Below are 22,914 nucleotides of genomic sequence, written 5' to 3'. Positions count from 1 at the left end.
TATAGTGCCACAGGGGTTTTTTAAACTTTCGGGCTGTTTTCTCAAGAAGTATGGACTTGCCCCTGAAAAACGTTTACTGTCGTAATTGAGGCAGCAAATGCAAGTTTCTTCAACAAAAATCAAAGTTATTCGAGAGCAGTAGTGCGACTCTAACTCATTTTTTGAGTTACCGACAAAAATCGGTAAAATTGAAATGCTTCCAATTTCTCTAATTAACGATGTTTTTCGGTAAGTTAACGACGAATAAAAAGTTGTCGCAAAGTTCTACCGAAAGTAACAGTGTTGTCAACTTTTATTTAAACTTTTCATTCATAATTTTGCGTTTTAATTTTACCGACATTTGTCGTTAACTCAAAAAATGAGTTAGAGAATCGCACTACAGGTCTTAAAGTGAACTTATACGAAATTTTGTGTGGGAGGCACCCGAAGGAGTAGATAAAAGTAGTCCATATTCGAACCTGATCTATATCTAGCAGATATATTAGGATGTGTAAAGTATGGACCAAATCGGTCACTCACAAGTTGTTACAAGAAAAAGCGATTAGAGAGCAGGTCCTAAACTGAACTTTTCCAAAATTTTGTGTGGGAGGTACCCGAGAGTGTGGACCGATAGAGTAAATAGTGGAACCTCATCTATGTCTGGTAGAAATTTCACGATGTTTAAAGTATGGACCAAATCGGTTACAACTTTTAAGAGTTATCGTTCACACAATTTTTGCGAACATTTTCAAACTTTTGTGGCCCATCTTCGAACTTAAACTAAATTTGAATAAAATACTATGAAGGGTAAATTTTGGAACAAATCAGTTTATCAGTTCGAGAGTTATTGTGCGCACCAGCCAGACAGACGGACGGACATTGCTAAATCGACTCCAAATTGTCTGAAACGGATTTCGTCCAAACATACTTGTGGTCTAGAACCATTATTTCGATGAGGCACATTTTGCCCGTTTTACCCTCGTTAGCATCAATGCTGAAGGTATAATAATAAAAAAAGAAACACATTCATCCTATGACTGGAAGAAAAATATAACAGAAACAAGTAAGAAAGTATCAACCAGCTGTGCTGACGGAGATATACCACTGCCACTGAAAAAAAAAAACATTAATTATGCCGTATGTAAAATATTTTGTATCACGAGTTTGCTTTAAAATCCATTGACATACAAAACATGTTAATAACACTGTACAACACAAAAAATAATTACAAGACAATTCGGCCAGATTATGAAAGAGGACCGAAAAAGAGAAGGCACGTGTATTGGCGTTTTGAAAGTTTACGTCGGGAAGTAACCTAAATAGGTGTTTCAAGTTCCGCCAATTTCTACAGGTTTTGAAATATTCGACATCAGATTCCTTGAAATCCTTGCATTTTAGGTATAAAGTGTCTTTGGAAATATTACTGACAACAATGCGGGCATGGCACAATTACCCAGGTAGAGGCATCGTAAAATTTTGAATATGTTATGTCAAAACTTTCTATATGTTGTTAGGGAAATTACAACGAAAATAATTATTTTATAAAGGATTTGACTTTTCATATTCGATCAGCTGGTGTGATACCACTACCTGGTAGTTCTGCCATGAATGCGGGGTATCTTTTTGGTCCCTTTTTTCAAAAACGTTTAAAAACTGCTTTAAAATGTGATCGTATCAGATCAAAATATTCTACAAAATTATTTGCCATAAAATTTTACTATAGGTCCCCGAATACAAGAAAACTCTAAATCGTACCTAAACGCCAGGAATCTGCCAAAAATAAAATCACATTTTAGGGTTAATGTTGTACTTTATCTGAGTTTATTAAGTTTTGTCCCACAAAACTTCATTCTATATAGAAGACGTCAAAATATTCTCCATCAAATTTTAATATAAGTCGCCGAATAAATGAAATATGTATTTACAATATATATCAAGAAAATATATACATCAAGTTTTCCAACAAAGTACCAAAATATTTCTTGAATAAATTTGTTTTGTTCTTTTTTCGAGTTGACGCATGAAAGTAACATGAAATTTAGTTTTAGACGAAAGGTGTTAAAAGAAGAAATATTCTACACAAAATTTTACTGTAAGTCCCAGAACAAACTATATATCTAAGTAAAATATTTTGTTAAGAAAATGACGTTACAAAATTAGAATTATTTGTAAAACTTTTAGACTCTTAATTAAAATTTATTCCATACTGAGTCAAAATCTTCAAAAATACTTCAGTTTTTGGGGATTGTGTCAAAAGAAGAAATGTAACAAAATATATTTTATTGATGTTTTTTCATAATAAATTCTTTCAGAAGATTATGTGTGCTCGATCCAAAATGTTTTTGAAATATCTATGGTGAATATATGTAGGGAAAATATTGATAACCCAGATCGGACTTTGTAAAATTACGTATTTTAGTACTATAAACTAAAATAACGCCATCAGGATAAGTCATAGATTCCTGATATTGTATGTGAAAATGCGGGGATAGTCTACGGCTATTGTCCAGTGAATATATTCGACATACGAGTCCTAACATCCATGATTTTGGCATGGTCCTAAATACTATAATGATGGCAGCTACTCCAGCTCTGACAAAATTGACTGAATTAACCCTAGAAACTGACATACATGTGTTCATCATGAATGATCATAGCAAATTTAGTTCGGATATGGCTAGTTACATCGATATCAAGGGCTAATTCAGTCAATTTTGTCAGAGCTGGAGTAGCTGCCATCATTATAGTATAGTAATTTAAAAAAAAGTAGGTCTATGTTTTCGTATAGCTCCATATAACGGTACCACCCGATTTTAGGTATTGTGGGGATTTTAGCTATATTTTTGCCTCAACTACCTGCAATTTGACATTTGAGGCTCCCAGTCACGAAATTTCTCCACCAAAAATTACTAACATAGGTCCATGTTTTGGTATATCCCCCATATAATGGTACCTCCCGATTTTCGGTATTTTGAAAATTTTAGCTAAATTTGCGGAACGAATTAGATGTAATTTAGCATTTAGGATTCATAGTGGTCAAAACAATTCTCCACCAGAAATTGTGGACATAAGTTCACATTTTGTAAGGGCCCCATATAACGGTACCGCTCGACTTTAGGTATTTTGAAGTTATTATCTTATATACTTTTTCAGTGGCTGCAATTTGGGTTCTCAGTGACCAAAAAACTTCTCCAGTGCTAACTGTGTTTGTATCAATATTTTCGGTCTAAATTGGCTGTAAGGGTTCCCAGTGATCCAAAAACATCGGCAACGCGAAATTGTGTACGTTACCTCTCGATTTCAAGATTTTCGACAGAATTGAGCGAACTTTGCACTTTATACATGTTAAATATAGGTTATCTCTGCTTCTGTTGGAGTTATTACAGGGGAAAACCCTGATAATGAAAGTATACTGCCTGAGCTTTAATTCAGTACCAAGCGGGGTGAAGGCGTAAAGCTATCATAAAATTCCATTTTGGGCTTTTATTGTAATCGCCTTTTTATTGAAATTTTAAAACATTAGACCTTAGGCGTTCATTTTTAAATCAATATATAATCTGTCGAAATTGTCGGGTAGTGGTGCAAGGTATGACATAGTCGGCATAGCTTTTGCTTAATTGTTTTATATGTATTTGCTTTATTGGCTAGGCAACTCCCGATACATCGTAATAACAACAACAACATTTTTTTCACTTCCAGAATCAATGTCGCAACCTGGAATTGGAACAATTCTATCAGTCGTATATGCAACGGCTTCGTGTCAGTTACCTGTCGTTATTTGTCATCATAGAACTGTTGGTGGTCGGTGTGCATTCCATCATTCTCTTGTCAACGATTGAGGTGAGTATTGCTGTTCGACGTCACTCAGGATTTTTGTTGCGTCGTTTTTACACACATTTCAATTTCAGAATCTCAACAATGTGTCAACCGATATCTTTGCCTATCTTACATGTGCATTGTTGGTATGGGGTATTCTGGCGCTAAATTTCCGCACCGAACTCATAAAACGATATACATGGGTAATGTATGTCACCTCTTGGTTGGCCGTTAGTATACTAGCTCTTACCGATATCGGCATATCTGTCTATCACGCTGTTATCAATTTGGATATATTACGACCAGCATATGGTAGTTATATTCTATATTCGGTATATATATTTATGCCGCTGCCGGACAATGTTCATGCGTTTATGTTGGGAATGGCCGTAACTATTTCCTATCTGATCGATTATGCTTTTGTGACATATCGCAAACATCCGGATGGCACGCATAGCGTCGATGTGAATAAACTGATAACAGAGTGTATATTTTTGGTGTCGATTAATCTGTTGGGAATATATTTTCGCATGATGAAGGAAATAGCTATACGCACGACATTTTTGGATCGCCGCCAATATGTGGAAGAAAACCTGTTGTTGCGCCATGCCCGAGAAGAAGAGGTAGGTGGTGTTTACATTGCAGTTTGTTTTCTACGGTTTAATTTGTTTATATTTTGTAGCGAAGTCTTTTGTTAAGCATAATTCCGGCCCATATTGTTAGCCGAATCGAGGATGATGTTAAAGCCAGATTGGAATATAAAAGGGCCAAGAGACGTTCATCACCCCACACCGAAGTATTAATGTAAGAATATTTGAAAATAATTGATGTTTAAATAAAGATCTATTTTGTGGTTGGTTTTCAGAGAAGAACCAGAACCTATTAGACGTTGGCGCCAACCCGAAGCTGAGTAAGTTAATTGTAAAATCTTTGTACGAGTATATATGAATTTGCAAATTGAATTGAAATTTTAACAACCAAGACAAACGACTGAAGACAGAATATTGGGTTTTTGGAAATTTCTACTAGAAGGGTTCAAAAACTATGCGATTAGAGGTAGCATTATTAAACAATGTCGTTGTTGTTGTAACAGTATATTTATTACATGTTTGCAAGTTCGTTTTCCTGCTTAATTTGACTCTGGTCTATCTCCATTTCTAAAAATGTGGTTGCTTCGATGGGTTGTAGCCACAAAGCTAATGGAGTTAGTTGAGTATATTTGGCAGGGCAGTTTAAAAAATGGAGGTTGTGGGCCTGCGCCGTAAGCTGTGCAAAAGTTTTGCACCGTGTAATCGACCCTTGTTTATAGGAATTTAGACAGCAGCACTATCCCGAGCGTAGTTGTGACACCTTACGATTCTCAGCTGCGATAAATGGGATTGTTCTCCAAGGACCGCATTTACACGATATTTGTTTATGGCATCTGCGACTGCAACAGTGTGAATGATATTTAAACCTGCTTGATAGGCTTGTTTATCTAGGGGTTCTCTCTTGTAACGTTGGACCTCTCTAGGTCATGAAGATCCCTCCTGAGATGGCTCTCACTGTAATACCCCGGTTACACTTTACGGGATTAACCCAGTGGGTTTGGATTTCAAATGTCAATTCCATAGCGCAAACGTCAAATAAATCCTCTCGAAGTGAGTTAACCCGGCAAAAAAACTCTAGTGTAACCGCACTTTAACACGCGAGCAAGTACTGCAACAAAAGCATGCCATTATGTTGCTCTAGGGGTGACGTAGGGGATGGAAGATACCAAGGAACGGTCCTGACCGGTTTTAACATGGCAAAGCCCAGGATTTATCTTGGTCCCTCTTTCATCCCAAGTGGACACTGACCTCCCCGTGGTGTCACCTGGGGAACTGCCTTTAACACCCGTTAAAGGTAGTGAGCTAACATGTGCCGCGCGTTCACCCATAAGAACGTTAAAAACTTGGGTTTGGGCGTCGGGTTAGTAACCCTCCCCTAGAAAAAACAGCCTACTATGAAAAAACGAAAGAAAAGAAAAACAAACCCCTCTAAAGTTGACGAACCCCGCAAACGTTTTAAGGACCATGATCTGCGAATCTGCACCTGGAATGTTCGCACTCTTTATAGAGAAGGTGCAGTCTTCGCATTGGCAGACGTACTTGAAAAGTACAAGACCGATATTACTGCCATACAGGAAATACGATGGATTGGGAAAGGCGTCACAACAACACCTAAAGGTGACGCACTGTATTATAGCTGCCATGACGTAAAGCATGAGTTTGGTTGTGGATTCGTAGTTAGTCGGAGACTAAAACATCTTGTATCCAGCTTCACTCCAGTGAATGAAAGACTTGCTGCTATTCGAATAAAAGCTAAATTCTTCAACATCAGCTTTATTTGCGCTCATGCTCCCACTGAAGAAAAGGACGAACAGACCAAAGATATATTTTACGAGCGCTTAGAAGAAACATATGACCGTTGCCCTGCCCATGACATTAAAATCATTCTAGGTGATTTTAATGCCAAAATTGGAAAGGAGAATATCTTTGGCCCAACAGTCGGGAAATTCAGTCTCCACAGTGAAACATCTGACAATGGTATGAGACTGATAGACTTTGCAGCTGCAAAAAACATGGTAGTTAGCAGTACCAGATTTAATCATCTCGATATTCATAAGGGCACCTGGCTGTCTCCAGATCAGAAAACAAGAAACCAAATTGATCATGTTGTGATAGATGGAAGACATTCATCGAGCGTGTTGGATGTACGATCGTTCCGAGGCGCAAACATTGATTCGGACCACTACCTTGTTGCAGCAAAGGTACGCACCCGCTTAAACGTAGCAAACAAAGTACGAACAGACACAACACGAAAGTTAGACATCGGTAAGCTGCAATCACAACAGATAGCCACAGCATATTCCACTCAACTAGACCAATTGCTTAATGAAAGCCCTCCTCATCCCGATAACATATCAGCGCAATGGCAAAGCATTACCCACTCCATGCAAACAGCCGCAAAATCCATACTTGGATACCAGAGACCTCCACCAAGGAATCCATGGTATGATGAGGAGTGTCGTGCTGCCACCGAAGAGAAAAATGCGGCATATAAGGCTACTTTACAATCCGTAGCAACGCGTAGCGCACGAGAGAGATACAGGGAGAAAAGGAGAGAGGAGAAACGTCTTTTCCGCAGGAAAAAGAGAGAGATGGAAAAGCGGGAGTGTGAAAAAATCGAGATGTACAGGAGCCAGAATGAAGTCCGAAAATTCTACCAAAGAGTCAAGCATCAAACTGATGGCTTTGGTACAGGCACATCCTCCTGTAGAGATCAGCAAGGTAATTTGGTAACTGATACAGATAGTGTACTCAGGATATGGAAAGAACATTTTTCAAATCTGTTGGTATACAATAGCAGCGAAGACGACGAAGATACCACAGTCCCAATCCCAGAAGATGGTATTGAATGTATACCGCCCAGCCAAGATGAGGTAGAGACAGCAATAAATCGGCTGAAGAATAATAAGGCAGCAGGGGCCGATGGCTTACCAGCCGAGCTGTTCAAAACCGGAGGCGACACGCTGATAAGGTGTATTCATCAGCTAGTTAGCACCATCTGGCAGGAAGAACGAGTACCCGACGATTGGAACCTGAGTATCCTGTGCCCCGTCCACAAAAAGGGAGATAAGACTGTATGCTCTAACTATAGGGGCATAAGTCTACTCCCTATTGCCTACAAGATCGTGTCAGGGATATTGTGCGAACGACTAAAGCCAATGGTCAACGAGATTATTGGACCATACCAATGCGGCTTTAGACCTGGCAAGTCCACCATTGACCAGATATTTACCCTGCGGCAAATCCTGGAGAAGACCCAAGAGATGCAGATCGACACCTACCACCTTTTTGTCGATTATAAAGCAGCCTTCGACAGTCCGCTGCGCTCAAAGGTATTCCAAGCCATGTCTGAATTTGGTATTCCCGCAAAGCTCATCCGGCTTTGTAAAATGACTTTAACTGACACGAGGTCCTCAGTTAAAATAGGAAAGAACCTCTCCGAAGAGTTTGGTACCAAAAGAGGTTTCAGACAAGGAGACAGCCTTTCGTGTGACCTCTTCAACATCCTGCTAGAAAAGGTTATACGAGAGGCAAACGTCAAAAGAAGTGGCACAATATACACCAATAGTCACATGTTACTTGCTTATGCTGATGATATAGACATCATGGGTCGATCAGTAAAAGAAGTAACTGATACCTTTATAAAGGTCGAAGGAGAATCTGCTAAAGTGGGTCTGACGGTAAACGGTGAGAAGACCAAGTTGATGGTGTCGACGCGCAATGCGTCCATTGAGCTCGGACCGACTGTGGAAGTTGGTTCCTATAATATTGAGGTAGTAAAAGACTTCGTCTACCTCGGCACCTCCGTCAACACAACAAACGACATCAGTTGTGAAATAAAAAGAAGAATTGTATTGGCCAACAGATGCTACTTTGGATTAAGTAAGCAGTTTAAAAACAAAGCCACATCTCGTCAAACAAAAATAACGCTCTACAAAACACTGATACTACCCGTGCTGATGTATGGCTCCGAAGCCTGGGTACTTGCGCAAGCAGACATGGCAGTGCTTGGTGTGTTTGAGAGAAAAATTCTTCGAAAGATCTACGGACCAATCTGCGTTGACGGTGAATATCGACGTCGCATGAACCACGAGCTGTATCTGCTATACAACGACATCAATATTGTTAAACGTATCGAGAAGCAGCGATTGCGTTGGCTAGGCCATATCAAAAGAATGAGCGATGATGAACCCGCTAAAAAGGCGTATGAATACATGCCACATGGCGGTGCACGCAGAATTGGCAGGCCAAGGAATAGATGGCGCAAACAAGTGGATGATGAGATGAAAAGGCGCGGTATTCCAGAGTGCAAAGCAACAAATAGAGAGGAATGGAGATCTCTTCTTAGTTCGGCCTATAGAACAAATGTTCTGTAATGGGCCAGCTAAGTAAGTAAGTAAGTATGTTGCTCTAGGCAACATAAAGAACGCTGTTGTTTTTCTCAGGGTGGTATTCTGACAGGTTCCCATCGCGTTGCTCTAATGTTCGATGACAACATAGGTTTGGCAAGCACGAACGACGTAAACATGCTGTCGAATGTTACCCCTTGAATTTTGGGGTAGTTGGTGGTCGGAATTCTGTTGCCATCGACTACGACTTGGCCGTGGATTTTGTGGCAGATTTTTGCATATTTCTCGCGTGGAAAAATATGGTAAGATCCATCAAATACGAGTTCAGCCTTTCACAATTGATATCACGGAAGGTATTTGATGCCATGATCGTACCATCATCGCCATATGTTACGATCTCAATGCTAGAGGTAGAGGTTAAACAGTTCCAGAGATATTTTTCATGAACTCCACGTACGTCATTATCCAACGTTTCAAACTTGGCCGGAGGGTAGTCTGCTCAATGCACTCAAACAGCGTGGAGTGCTTGACAGCATTAAATGCTTTTGATAAATCGAGCGCCACCAACACTGCCCTATCGCACGGCTTGTTCTGCTTGAGTCCTCTACTCATATGTTTGGTGATGGCGTGCAGCGATGTTTTTATGCTGTGATACTTACGGAACCCATGTTGATAATCCGCAACTGGATAGCTATTTCTGACGATGGTCAGGAGCAAGAGTCTTCGCTACGGGCGCAAAGACGAAGACGAAGTACGTCTATGCGATTCACCTTTGGATCGCCCTGTCGATTTTCCAGACTTCGAGAACGATCTGGGTGGCAAGCGAAAGGTTGAGAAATTTGTTGAGACACTCGACTCCCGACACATCATTACCATGGAGATTCCATCAGGGCCCAAGGCTTTGGATGATTTAGCGTTCCTGATGACATTTGCAACATCATCCATTGTGGTGATTCAACCTCAACTCTTATCTTCGCCCTGTTACTCCCGGGGTGCTCGACAAACTGTTGATTAAAATAATTTGGGCAAATCTTCGAATCAGTGTGCGCAACGTCGCTAAACGTGACGGAGGTCTATCTTCCTTTTTTCCAGGGTTAGAGAGTGCTGCCCACAATTCACGCATTCCAGCTGCAATGTTGCAATTCTTCAGATGATTTAGCCACTTTTTCCGCTTATGGTCACCGACCAACCTGTTAACTTCCGGTGTCAAGGTGGCACATCATCTAATCGCATTGGAAAATTTGGTCTCACTTCGGGCATTCGACCAGCTGGTAAAGGCGAGCGGCTGCAGTAGTGATGATGTCTCGGAACGTCCTTTATGCTACCCGAACATCAGAAGAATTGGGCAGATCTCTGAAGCGGTGATTAGTGAACTCTCTAAAACTAGACCAATTAGTTTTTTCATGATTGATGAAAGTGCGGATTTTCAGAGATAATGAAATCAGGCGGTCTGCTCATGGAGAACATTATTGGGAGGTGGTCTTAACCAAGAGAAACGACGGGTTGCCAGGTAAAGTCATTTGTCAGATCAGATGGCATGATGGTTATGTTTGGCGAACTGTTACACTGTCCGCTCTGGTCCTCATTGACCGAACAAAACTTAGATCTATCAACCTGCTCAGCCAACACTATACCTCACTGGTCATTACCGAGGACCCAATGCCACAACTCATAATGGGCATTAAAGTCCCACAAGACCAGACTATTATGAATTTTCAAAAGCGGGTTAAAGTTGGGCCTATAACCTTGAGCGCAGCTACTTATCGACGGCATGTATGTATTAAGCCACTCTACCTCGACAGTTCTACACTTCATTAGAGTCAGGTTCAAGCGATATAGGTACATATTGAACAGTCTGTTGCAATAGGAAAGCTAAACCCACACCTCCAATTGTGGTGCGATCCTTTCTCAGGACGTTGTAACCATCACTACTCTGTAAGATGCTGTAGTTGATGTTATTCTTCCTACTCATGAAATCCATCGATATTACCTAGGAGTTCACTGCAATTAAATTGCAAAGAGGATGCATTTCGGGGATTGTAACAGCAACAGCAGCAATCTGCAACATAGTCCCTCACATGGACGAGTCCCGAGCAACCCCTGAAATGCCCTCACTCTCGGCATCTATTTCATCTACCGAGGTTTGAGTGTGAAAAGTGGTGGATGTGCCAAACCAAGGACGTCCATATAGGTCCTGGGGTTTCCTCCGTCTCGGCACGGACCAAAAGTATCCGGAGCAGGCATTCCGGGATATGCTGCTCCCAAAACAGAAAAACTATACAAATATATACATATGTGTACTGAGGTGGTAGCCGCTGGTCGGAAATCGGCATGGTCAATTATAGATGGTTCGCTTAACTGGGCAAATACGAGGAACACTAGAAAACCTTCTGGTCTGGGCAACACGTAGTGTCGCCAGGCGTCAGTTGAAATTTTTTGGAAAGTTTGACAGTTTTTAGCAGGGTTTCGGAGTCGAGGTATTTTGGGCTCGACTCCGACTCCGACTCCGACTACAGACGATTTTTTTTCACGACTCCGGGTCGACTCCGAGAGTGAATTCCTATACCAATAAAAGTTAATAAAATGTGCACACATTTTCAACTTTTTCCTATATTTTGGCCTATATAGGCTAATGTGTTAGTTTTTCCTTACATATTCATTAGAAAGGGCATTCTTTCGAATACATTTAAATATATCAATATTGTTTCTGCCGAATCTTACATTGAAAAAATACAAAGTTAGAAAGTTTTTGTCGGTTTTCCTTTTTTTGGACGAGTATATAATCGACTGAATTCTTTCACGTGAGATAATGTTTAAGCTTTCAAAGGGCAAAGGGACAATACAAATCACAAGGACTGCATACAAGCCAACATTTTAGTGTGCTTAGCTTTAAAGGATACCCCTAGTTGTAAAGCTCAATAACCATTTTTTATGATTTTTCCGTGGAAACTGTGTAACTTTTTGGCAGATTTTTTCTTTATCTGAAAGAGAAAAATATTACGAAGTTTTGAGCTCGTCTACGAAACCCTGTTTTTATTAAAGCATTTTGCGATGCCAACTCCGGCTCGAAAACCAATAAACCAACTGTCATATATTTTTGTGGCCAATTTCGAGAAAAACACAGTTTATATGCTGCATACAAAATAAAATAAATTGTTCCCATCCAACGCTCATACTAAGGCAATATTGTTCCGATCGACTTAAAAATCTGACCACATATTCTATGCTTTATTATACTTACTTACTACTTTTTTCTGAAATTTATAAGTAGGGATCACCCCTTAAACAAAAACTCAACGACCACATTTGAACTTTGGTGTGGAGTGGATAATTTTATATAGGTAATCTATTAATTATATATGAAATTCGGATGGTTACGCTTGTGAATTACGGCATCGTAAATTCGTTGTTGGTCAAAGACAGATTCATGACGCCATAACTCAGAAGTCTGACAAACGGCGAAACTTTTTTCTAGGATTCATTATATACTCAATGAGGGCCTTAGATGTAGACATTCAAATAACCGGATCTGTCCGCCAGGAACAAATATAGTTCATGTGTATCCGAGTACGAAATTTACCGAAATACATAAACATACGTTTTTTTTTTGAGAAAGTAAAGGGTAAAACTGATAAAGGACGATGAAAACGTGACAATATCGATTTCTTCTTCTGTGGAAGATTTTTGTAGAAAATTTCACTTTGTTTTACTTTTTCAGTTCAAGAAAAAAAGGACATAGAAGGGCAGCATATTCGACAGAAAGGTTCCTCATTCTATTTAACTGAAAACATGTCATCTAAAATTGATGAAACTATATCTCCAAACAGAGATATATCAATGATTGATGGGGGTCAATAAAAAATTCAAACTCAGAAATTGCAGTTATGGGATCCTTTGGGTTCTCAATTGGGACTTTCATTCTGAAATGGAATTTTTCCACCCCCACGATCTTGACTTCCAATTTGTATCACAGGGTATTCAGTAAGATTTCCCATAGAGACCACAATGTCTTTAATATAAAACAACGATGACTTCTCATAAAAAAATATGAGAATACCAATAGACCTTTGTGAGAAGACTAGTGGTCGTTCTGACGAAAGACGTTAAACGTCCAATCATAATTCGATTGTCATAGAACTTTACTTTTGTTTGCAAAAATGTAAAGAAATTATTGATTTAATCAAGCTCGAGGTCAATTTCATGTTTTCATTTTTGTTTTATTTTATTCAATATTTCGCAATTTTCATGAATTGCTTCATCAGGAAATCGATCTACAATAAATTAATAAATACAAATTCATAAATATCACAGTAAGCTTAATCATTATTTTCAATGCAAACATACCAATAATTGGCAATAATCACGTAAAAACAATCAAACATATTTACTTAAAACTAGAGTAGCATCACTACCGTCGTCACTTATTGTAAATATTGCACTGAATGTTTATTTGGAATCCAAGCATTCCTGTGGACTTAGCAATAAACATTATAGAAAGCCGTTGGGAAGAGCTGAAGGAATACACCAATATGTCCAAGAACTTATTTGTACGTATTCTAAGCTTTTGCATTAAAAAAAATAGATATTTTAAGTATGAAAACAAAATATATAAACAAAAACGAGGCCTCCCCATGGGATCTCCAGCATCTCCTGTTATAGCAGATATTGTTATGGAGAAGCTACTAGATACCTGCATCGATAACTTGACAACCAAGCGGCTTTTTTAACTAAATACGTTGACGACTTATTTGTTATTATCGAAGAAAGTGCAATCGAAGAAACGTTAAAAATGTTTAATAACTACCATAAGGACATCAAATTTACTATTGAAGAAGAAAACAACAATCAACTCCCGTACCTGGACACAATAGTCATACGAAATAATGAAAAACTGCGCGTAAATTGGTATAAAAAACCTACAGCTTCTGGTAGAATTATCAACTTCCTATCAAAACATCCAAAAAGTATGATTATAAATACCGCAAAAAATCTTATAGATAGAATATTAACCATTAGCGATGAAGAATTCCACCAAGCTAACATAGAACAAATCAAGATAATTTTACATAAAAATAGTTTTCCTAGAAACATAGCAAATACAGTTATCAAAGATTATATACTAAGAAAACAAACACTACGTACCGTAAGCGAAAAGACGGATAAAACATACAAATCTATGGTATACGTGCCAGATATATCAGAGAGAATTGTAAAATCCAACATCTATAACAACGATAATATTACAATAGCACACCGATGTAAAAATACACTAAACAAACTGTTCACCAACACCAAAAGCAAAATAGACAATACGGAAAGAAATAATGTGGTCTATCAAATCCCTTGTGGAGGCAACAACAAAGAAACTTGCCAACAACTATATGTAGGAACAACAAAAAATAAATTAAAAATGAGAATTTCTGGTCATAAGTCAGATTTAAAATTACGACCAACACGACAAACCAAAAACGGCACTTGTGAGCCACTGTGCGAACGCCACTCACTACCCAGACTTTGAGAGAACCACAGTGTTAGAGAATGAATCTCACTATAACAAACGGTATACCATGGAGATGCTCCACATTCTCAATGTGCCAACAACAAAAAGGATGAATTTTAAAAGTGACGTAGGCAACAGTGCCCTTTGCTACGGAGGTTTAATTGGGAAAGCTAAGCATATACAAAGATCGCAATATCCAAATAAACATTCAGTGCAATATTTACAATAAGTGACGACGGTAGTGATGCTACTCTAGTTTTAAGTAAATATGTTTGATTGTGTTTACGTGATTATTGCCAATTATTGGTATGTTTGCATTGAAAATAATGATTAAGATTACTGTGATATTTATGAATTTGTATTTATTAATTTATTGTAGATCGATTTCCTGATGAAGCAATTCATGAAAATTGCGAAATATTGAATAAAATAAAACAAAAATGAAAACATGAAATTGACCTCGAGCTTGATTAAATCAATAATTTCTAAAATAAGTATAAAGGTCGAATAAAACCAAAAAATCATAAAAATGTAAAGAATCAATTGGATCAACAAAATAGGGATGAATAGACTACACTTCAGAGGATAGTAAATATCCTGTGACTTGTCCTTTAACATAGTATACAGTTTGCATATATGTTTTATTATACCTTTCTTTTAAAATAAATAATGATTTTTAAAAAAATGTTCTTGTTCCAAATTTAATGTTATATTTCTATAACGTGGAAAAATTTTTGCCCGGAGTCGGAGTCGAGTTATTTTTTTCGACTCAGACTCCGACTCCAGCAAAATTGCTCGACTCCGACTCGTAGACTCCGACTCCGATACCCTGGTTTTTAGTCTAACTAGGCGTTTACACACAGACAATACTGTCTGCCAATACTGGCAAGACAATAGCAAAGTTACAAACCATTTTCACCAATACATTCATACTTTTCTCTACCCCCCATACCATTGCTATCGCAAACGATTCGTTTTCGAATATTTTTCGATAGTTTTGCGGATATTTTGTTCGAAAACGACACACGAGAACGAATTGAAAATGATTCATTCGTCGCTCAGTTTGTGGCAGGAAAACCTTCGAATTCGAATATCGTTAATAATATTATAAGCGAATGAAAGATGATAGTTTTTACGATAGTGCCGAAAAAGCATTTTTGGCGGACATGACATGTTTAACTTTATCTGACGTCTCTTGATAGTTCTGTTATGCACCTTTTTCTACTTTGTAATGTTTGCGATTCAATGTGTGTAACTGTTTATAAACATTGTTGTCTTGTATTTGTTGTCTTGTTCTTGTTTATATTATACCTAGCATTCACATCGAAAATATTCGAAAAAAGCAAATGGGAATTTTATATGAACTACATAAAATTTTTTTTTTTAAACTAAAAAATTTCCGAAGTAAAAAATGTTTCTCGTAACATTTTTTCTTGTAAAGAAAAAACATTCGCCAAATGTTCGAAAATGATATCGTTTTTAAACTTTTGACGAACAAAAGAACAACGTGCTTGTGTACAACCGAAAAACATTTGCCAATTCTTCGAATGTGATATCGTTTTCGAAAGTTGTGCCGAACATTCGAATAATATCCGCAATTGGTATGAGGGGTATACATATTTAAAAAATTGTGAATGTATTTGTGAAAAAGGTTTGTATTTTTTCTATTGTCTTGCCAATACTGGCATTTGCAAACGCCCGGTAAGTGTATTTCAAATGGAATAATTCGAATTACAAATGGAATAATTCGAATTACTAATAGAATAATGCGAATTACAAATGGAATTATTCGAATTTTAAATGGAATAATTCGAATTACAATTGAAATTCTCGAATTACAATTGGAATTCTCGAATTACAAATAAAATGTTACGAATTACAACTGTAATGTTTCGAATTACATGTGAAAATGGTGTAGTATAATCGAATTACAAATGAAATGTTACGAATTACAACTGGAATGTTTTGAATTGAAAAAGGTGTAGAATAGGGATGTGTTTTTTCATAAATTACCTGCACAACAATTAGCAAATGGTACTAAAAGCTATCTTTGGATTAAGAAAGAGTTTTAACATTTTGGGATTAAATATTCGTTTTAAATTTTTTTATGAATTTTTCCTTTTTTAACTGCAGAAAATTGTTTATTGAACCTCATGATAATGTCAGCATTCTATATGCCGATGTTGTAAATTACACACATCTAACAACGACGCTGGATGTCAAAACACTTGTGGAGACACTGCATGATCTCTTTGTGAGATTTGATACAGCTTCCGAGGTATTTATGTCTTTACTCTGATATGAAAATCAGAATTAAACTTCCTCAATTTGATCTCTTGCAGGAGTACAATGTTCTGCGTATAAAATTTTTGGGCGACTGTTATTATTGTGTCGCCGGTGTATCCATACCGAATGAATATCACGCCAAGTGTTGTGTCGATTTGGGATTACGTATGATTAAGGATATACGTGAAGTAAGGTATATGAATAATGGATACATCAAATGAACTTTTCTTATAATGATAACTTATTTCAAATCGAATTGCTATGTTTCAGAACAAGGCGTAAATTAAATATCGATATGCGTATTGGAGTGCATACCGGGCGAATTTTATCTGGTGTCCTAGGTGCGTGCAAACTGCAATATGACATTTGGTCTAAAGATGTGGACATCGCCAATCGCTTGGAACAAACCGGCATGGCCGGTAGGGTACATGTTAGTGAACAAACTTTGCGCGAACTTGATGGTGAATATATGTACGAAGAAGGTACAGCTCAGGGACGTGTTGATCCGGTTTTAAAACAGCACAATATAAGGACATTTCTTATTAAGCCGCCTAAAGTAAGTAGAGTTTTGATTTTAGTTATTATTTCATTTCATTTATTCCTTTATTAATAATCAATAAGCCTTTAAAGGCCAAACAAGATTACAGAGATTTATATATGACACGATAATATATATTTATATTATTATATTAAGTGAATATTTATTTTTTTTCGCTTTCAGTACACTTCATATAATGAACATCGACGACCTTGGGCCGGAGTTAAACGACAAATAGAACGCATACGTTCGGACACTACAACAGATTTTATGCAAAATAATATTCAGCAATTTAATCAAATCCGTACACAGGCTAAATTGGAAATGAGCAGAGAGCTAGATAAGATGCCAATTGGAAGAATTCAGTAAGTTTTTATCAATATAAATTGATTTTCGTCAGTTAAGATATTTGGCTCATCCGAAAATAAGCCCCAACGTGGAGGAAGAATTTTGCACATTCATGAGAGAAAGGAAACTAATTGTTCCTATTCACTTCAAAACTGTTCATGGTCGGTTCGTTGGGCACGGCAGAAAGTAACGCTGTCTTTACTTGATTTCATAAAAACGTTTTCAGATTTGAATATATATTTTCGGCTGATTTGATTTGATTCTAATGAAATAAACTTTGGATGTACCTATGTAGCATTTAATATCCTCCACCATAGGCTGGAGGGTATATTAAGTTTGTTTTTCCATTCGTAACGCATTGGAATAATCATTCACAAAAATGGACATAGACGCTTTTAGGAGACATAACAATTGGTTATTGCCAAACAGAGATATGGAGCTATTTTCCCAAGTATTATAGGGAAAAAATGAAAAACTTCATCGCGCGATATCTCAGAAACTTGACCTATGGCGAAAATTTCCTTTTGGGTTCTTAGTATATTCATAAAGGGCTTTCATCTCCAAAAGAAATTTTCCACCCCCCAAAAATGCTGCTGCACAGTGTAATTAGACCAAGAAACTTATCTACATAGGTCTATGTTTTGGTATAGCCCCTGTATAACAGTACCCTCCGAATTTCGGTATTTTGAGAATTTTAGCTACACTTTTCAACTGAACTAGCTGTAATTTAACATTTGATGTTCTCAGTGGTCACGAAACTACTTCACTACCAATCGTCAACATAGGTCCATGCTTTGGTATAGCCCCCATGTAACGGTACCTCCCGATTTTTGGTATTTTGAGGATTATAGCTAAACATATTAACCGAACTAGCTGCAATTTGACATTTGAGGTTCTCAGTAGTCACGAAACTGCTTCATCGTCAACAAAGGTCCATGCTTTGATGTAGCCCCCATATGACGGTACATCCCGATTTTCGGTATTTTGAGGATTTTAGGTACAATTTTTGACCAAACTAGCTGTAAATTGACATTTGAGGTTCTCAGTTGTCACGAAACTTCTTCACTACAAAATTGTCAACATAGCTCCATGTTTTGGTATAGACCCTATATAACAGTACCTCCCGATTTTCGGTATTTTGAGGACTATAGCTAAAATTTGTAACTGAACTAAGTGCAATTTGACATTTGAGGTTGTTAGTAGTCACAAAACTGCTTCACTAAAAATCGTATAGCCCCCATATAACGATACCGCCAGATTTTCGGTATTTTGAGGGATTTAGCTACAATTTTTAACCGAACTAGCTGTAATTTGACATTTGATGTGGTCACGAAACTTCCTCACTGCAAATCGTCAACATTGGTCCATTCTTTGGTATACCCCCCATATAACGGTACCTCCCGATTTTCGAAATATTGAGGATTATATCTACAATTTTTAACCTAACTAGCTGTAATTTGACATATGAGGTCACGAAACATCTCTACTAAAAATCGTCGACATAGGTCCATGTTTTGATATAGCCCCCATATACAGGTACCTTCCGATTTTCGGTATTTAGAGAGTCTTAGCGATATTATTTGACGGAACTACCCGTAATCTGACACTTGCGGTTCCCTGCAGTTACAAAACTTTTCCACCAAAAATTGTCAAGATAGGTCCTCACTTTGATATAGCCTCCATATAAAGGTACCAACTGGTTGAACACTTTTTAGCTTATATCCAAAATTTTTTTACACCAAAAATTGTGGACAGAAACATAAACTCACTATTCCATTTTAGTTAAGAATATTTTGTGGTGGAGGGTATACCTCAATTTTTACGAAGTTGGAAAATTTGATGGAATTTTAACTAGGAAAAAATTTCACTAAATCATTTTGAAAATGGCTCAGATTTGCATATAGCTCCGATATATTTTCGCCCTATTTCATGTACTTGACGCACCAACACAAAATTTAACAAACATTTCGATAAAATTTTAAAAATGTGAATGAATTGGGTCTAGGGAAAAACTTTGCCAAGTTATATTGAAATCATGGTGGTGGTAATCATACAATCGGTCCCGCAAATGTTGATCCTTTCTTTAATTTATTTATTTTTTTTTGGAAAATGAAATGTATATGGGATTGGAGAAAATCAAATGTCGCACACATCTTTTAAACATAATTAACGTTGAATGATTATATTTTTCAGAGTTTCAAAATTTTGTTTTGATCGTTCGAAACGTCTAACTCAGGACGAACAAGAGGAGCAGAATTTTCGACGTAATATTACCTCAGTCGGATTGTTTTTCAAAGACTGGCGTTGGGAAATGCAATTCTTGCAAGAGCCGGATGATATGCTGAAATACAGTGTGATCATGGGTGTTATCATCTTTTTCGGGATTATGGCTATACAATCGATAAATAAAGTGTAAGTTTGATGTCAACTTCGATACGAATTCAATAAAATTGTTAACTTTTTCTTTACAGCCAATCGGCCAACTTTTGGACGACCAATGCCCTTTACATTGTCCTAATTATAATAGTGATCTTTTTGACATGGTTTAAGAAGTTGTGGATTATGTTTTGGGCCGAGACAATACAATCGGAACCAGAAAATAAATTCATTTTGTTTTTGTTTGATGCTTCGAAGCGAGTGCAGAGCAGCATTACAGCCCGTGTTACAATTTATCTGCTCATAATTGTTATACACTGTTCGGCTACTTTTATACAATTGGTAAAATAGCTACTCCGTGTCCCGTTATATACGAACTTTAAATAAGTTGTGTGTGGTTTTTGTTGTTGATTTCAGTTAGATTGTAATAACTGGCCGGTACTTACCGATGTTGACTCGAAGAATATAACCGATTTCCTCACCGATGATCATGCTTGTGATACGGGTTTTAATCCTTGGGTAAGAGTGGAAAATGTTGATCTGATAATTCAATTTTTACAATATGTGTATCTTCCACACAGGCAATCACCGAAAGTTTGGAGTTAACAATTTGCATGGTTTTCTTATTTTCACGCATTCCATTTATTTTAAAGTTCACAGTGGGTGTTCTAATTTCAGCTATTTACATCATTATCATCTTTGTCAGTTATTCCCCCATCTACGAATCAAGTCCAGCAACAAATGTCGATCTACGTGCTGAATTTTCCCACGTCATGGTTATAATCATAACATTGTCCATTTTTCATATGATGGATCGTCAGACGGAATTCATATCGAAAGTCGATTACAAGTAAGTTTTTATGAGATTTTGTTCTGACAATGAGTTCCTTAATTCGTTTCTTTTGCAGTTGGAAACGCCAGTTGCAAAGAAAACAGAACGATGCGAAAGTTACAAATGCTTCGATTTCGTTATTGATACGAAACATTTTGCCATCACATGTGGGTAAGTGTCGTTCTTCAACAAGTAAGAACGGTGTTAAGTTCGACCGGGACGAAGTTTTTATACCCTCCACCCACCATACCAGTTGCTGATATTTTTCGAAAGTTTACGACAAGTTTCGAAAACTATATCATTTTCGAACGTTTGGTGAATGTTTTTTCTTTACAAGAAACAGTTGCTCTGTTCCAGAACCTGTAAGAAGCTACACATTTTTACTACGATAACATTTGTTCCTTTATATTATCGAAAAATTACTAGATTCTTGCAGTTCTGGAACAGACCAATAGTTTCATGAAACATTTTTTACTTTGAAATGTTTTGCTGTAAAAAATTCACTTTTTCGAAACTTGTGACCATGGTACAATAATACAGGTAGCATTATCATGCCAGCTGATGGTAACATAATGTGTCAACTGCATTGAATTGATGTCAAATTTTGACACCTTATGTTACCAAAAATTGCCGATGCGGCTACCTGTGTATTTGTACCATGCTTGTGACGAACATTTGAAAAATGTCAGCGACTGGTATGATGGGTTTTTGTAATTCATGCAAACACGTTATCTCTCAACGTAGTCTACTACATATACAGAATTTAACCCACTTCTGTAGGATATAGCCGCAAACCCTGAAAAAACAGGCGGGGGCATATATTTTTGGAGAAAACTTGTTTAGCTCCGTAGAAAACAAAGTACAAAATTTCAGCCATTACGGTCTAATAATGAGACTAAAACTATTTAATACTGAAAATCGGGAGGTATCGTTCTATGGGGATTATATCAAATTTCTTGGAGAAAATTCTATAGCCTCAAACAAGACTACATACCAGTTTTTCAAAACCCGTAGCATGAAACAGGGAGTTCCCCAAGGCGGGGTAATATCTCCGGAGCTGTTTAACATCTACCTTTCTGAAAGTTCACACTCTCCAGACGGCATAGAGATCGTAATTTATGCGGATGATTGTACGATCTTGGCGTCGGGTCCTATCGTCGATGACATACACAGAAAAAAAATAATTACTGCATTTCAGGAATAGTGTTCATAGAGTCTTGCCAAGGTTCAAATTTCTGCATTTCATGAACGCCTTTCATAAAGCAAAAAAAAAAAATACTGTTTTTTTCTGAGAGATTAAAAAAAAACAATTTTGAGGAGTTTTTGTTTTTGTGATTATTGGACTAACAACCACCACACCACCAACCAAACCAAAGGCAATTTTTGCTACTTTTATTATATAATTCTTTTATTTAGTATTATTGTAACTTACCGTTTCTTCTAATTATTTTCACTGTAGTTGTTATCGTCTTGTGAACATAGCAGAACAATACGAACCATATGTACATACATCCCTGCAAACATTTGGAAGATTGTTGGACGATTTTTTGATAAGATTATTCTTCTGCGCTTCTTTCTGGCGATCTTTTAGCAAATTGTTATATAAAATTCACCCACACGAGTAATTTGTCATTCGTAGACGATTTTCTACAATTATTGTTTATTATCAATCGCTACAACGAATCTTCTTCTATCTATCTCGGCGATCTTTCCGCGAATTTGTATTACGTTTCGCTTGTTGTTAGTGCAGGCGAATAATATATTATTCTTCCGAACCCCGATCACGCGATTGTTACTAAAATTTGATTTGGTTCCATATAATTCTCATATACATATTCTACATAACTTTGATACAAATGGCACGTATAATATTATGAGTATTGACAAACACAAATATGTCCGGGTTTTGCCAAGTGAAATGAAGAAAGTGAATGGACCCAATATACAAGCACTACAACACACTATATGCCCAATGGCAGGTTTCTGAGGCAAAAAGTTTATTTTTGAAGTCATATATTTGGATCAAATAGTAACAGGATTAGATTCTTAACACTTTGAGCCACTTAGAAACAAAATCATTTCAACCTAGCAACGCTTCAAAACCACATACCGGTCTGTCAAAGATATTGCATCTTACATTGTGACATTTTATAAAAATCTATCAAACGAAGAACAAATTTGTTTCGCTCGACAATTAAAAACCGCTAACATAATAAACAGTTTTTTAATGGATAACACGTGCAAAGGTATGTAAATTAATATTCTGATTAAGAATTAAAGAAGTTAGATTTGGTAAGGAA

The 22,914-nt window shown here is 37.1% G+C and overlaps 1 protein-coding gene across 6 annotated transcripts in view; it reads left to right on the top strand.

Annotated features, from left to right (window-relative positions):
• The window catches only part of LOC141401261 (adenylyl cyclase X E-like), a 92,062-nt gene that overhangs the window by 49,288 nt on the left and 19,860 nt on the right, over window positions 1-22,914 (top strand). For 5 of the 6 annotated variants that reach the window (XM_073981340.1, XM_073981341.1, XM_073981342.1 and 2 more), the window contains exons 3-15: window positions 3,679-3,819; window positions 3,888-4,418; window positions 4,478-4,599; window positions 4,661-4,705; window positions 16,368-16,512; window positions 16,577-16,713; window positions 16,791-17,076; window positions 17,242-17,423; window positions 19,600-19,818; window positions 19,878-20,124; window positions 20,200-20,301; window positions 20,364-20,632; window positions 20,691-20,785. In XM_073981340.1, the coding sequence (XP_073837441.1) occupies window positions 3,679-3,819; window positions 3,888-4,418; window positions 4,478-4,599; window positions 4,661-4,705; window positions 16,368-16,512; window positions 16,577-16,713; window positions 16,791-17,076; window positions 17,242-17,423; window positions 19,600-19,818; window positions 19,878-20,124; window positions 20,200-20,301; window positions 20,364-20,632; window positions 20,691-20,785 (2,521 nt within the window). The remainder of the gene's footprint in view (window positions 1-3,678; window positions 3,820-3,887; window positions 4,419-4,477; window positions 4,600-4,660; window positions 4,706-16,367; window positions 16,513-16,576; window positions 16,714-16,790; window positions 17,077-17,241; window positions 17,424-19,599; window positions 19,819-19,877; window positions 20,125-20,199; window positions 20,302-20,363; window positions 20,633-20,690; window positions 20,786-22,914) is intronic. The other variant, XR_012412304.1, reaches the window with a different exon arrangement.

Source organism: Musca autumnalis, unplaced genomic scaffold (assembly GCF_047663935.1).
Source record: "Musca autumnalis isolate F117 unplaced genomic scaffold, ASM4766393v1 scaffold_4, whole genome shotgun sequence".
NCBI classification, from domain to species: Eukaryota; Metazoa; Arthropoda; class Insecta; order Diptera; family Muscidae; genus Musca; species Musca autumnalis.
This window is presented reverse-complemented; position numbering and strand designations above follow the sequence as displayed.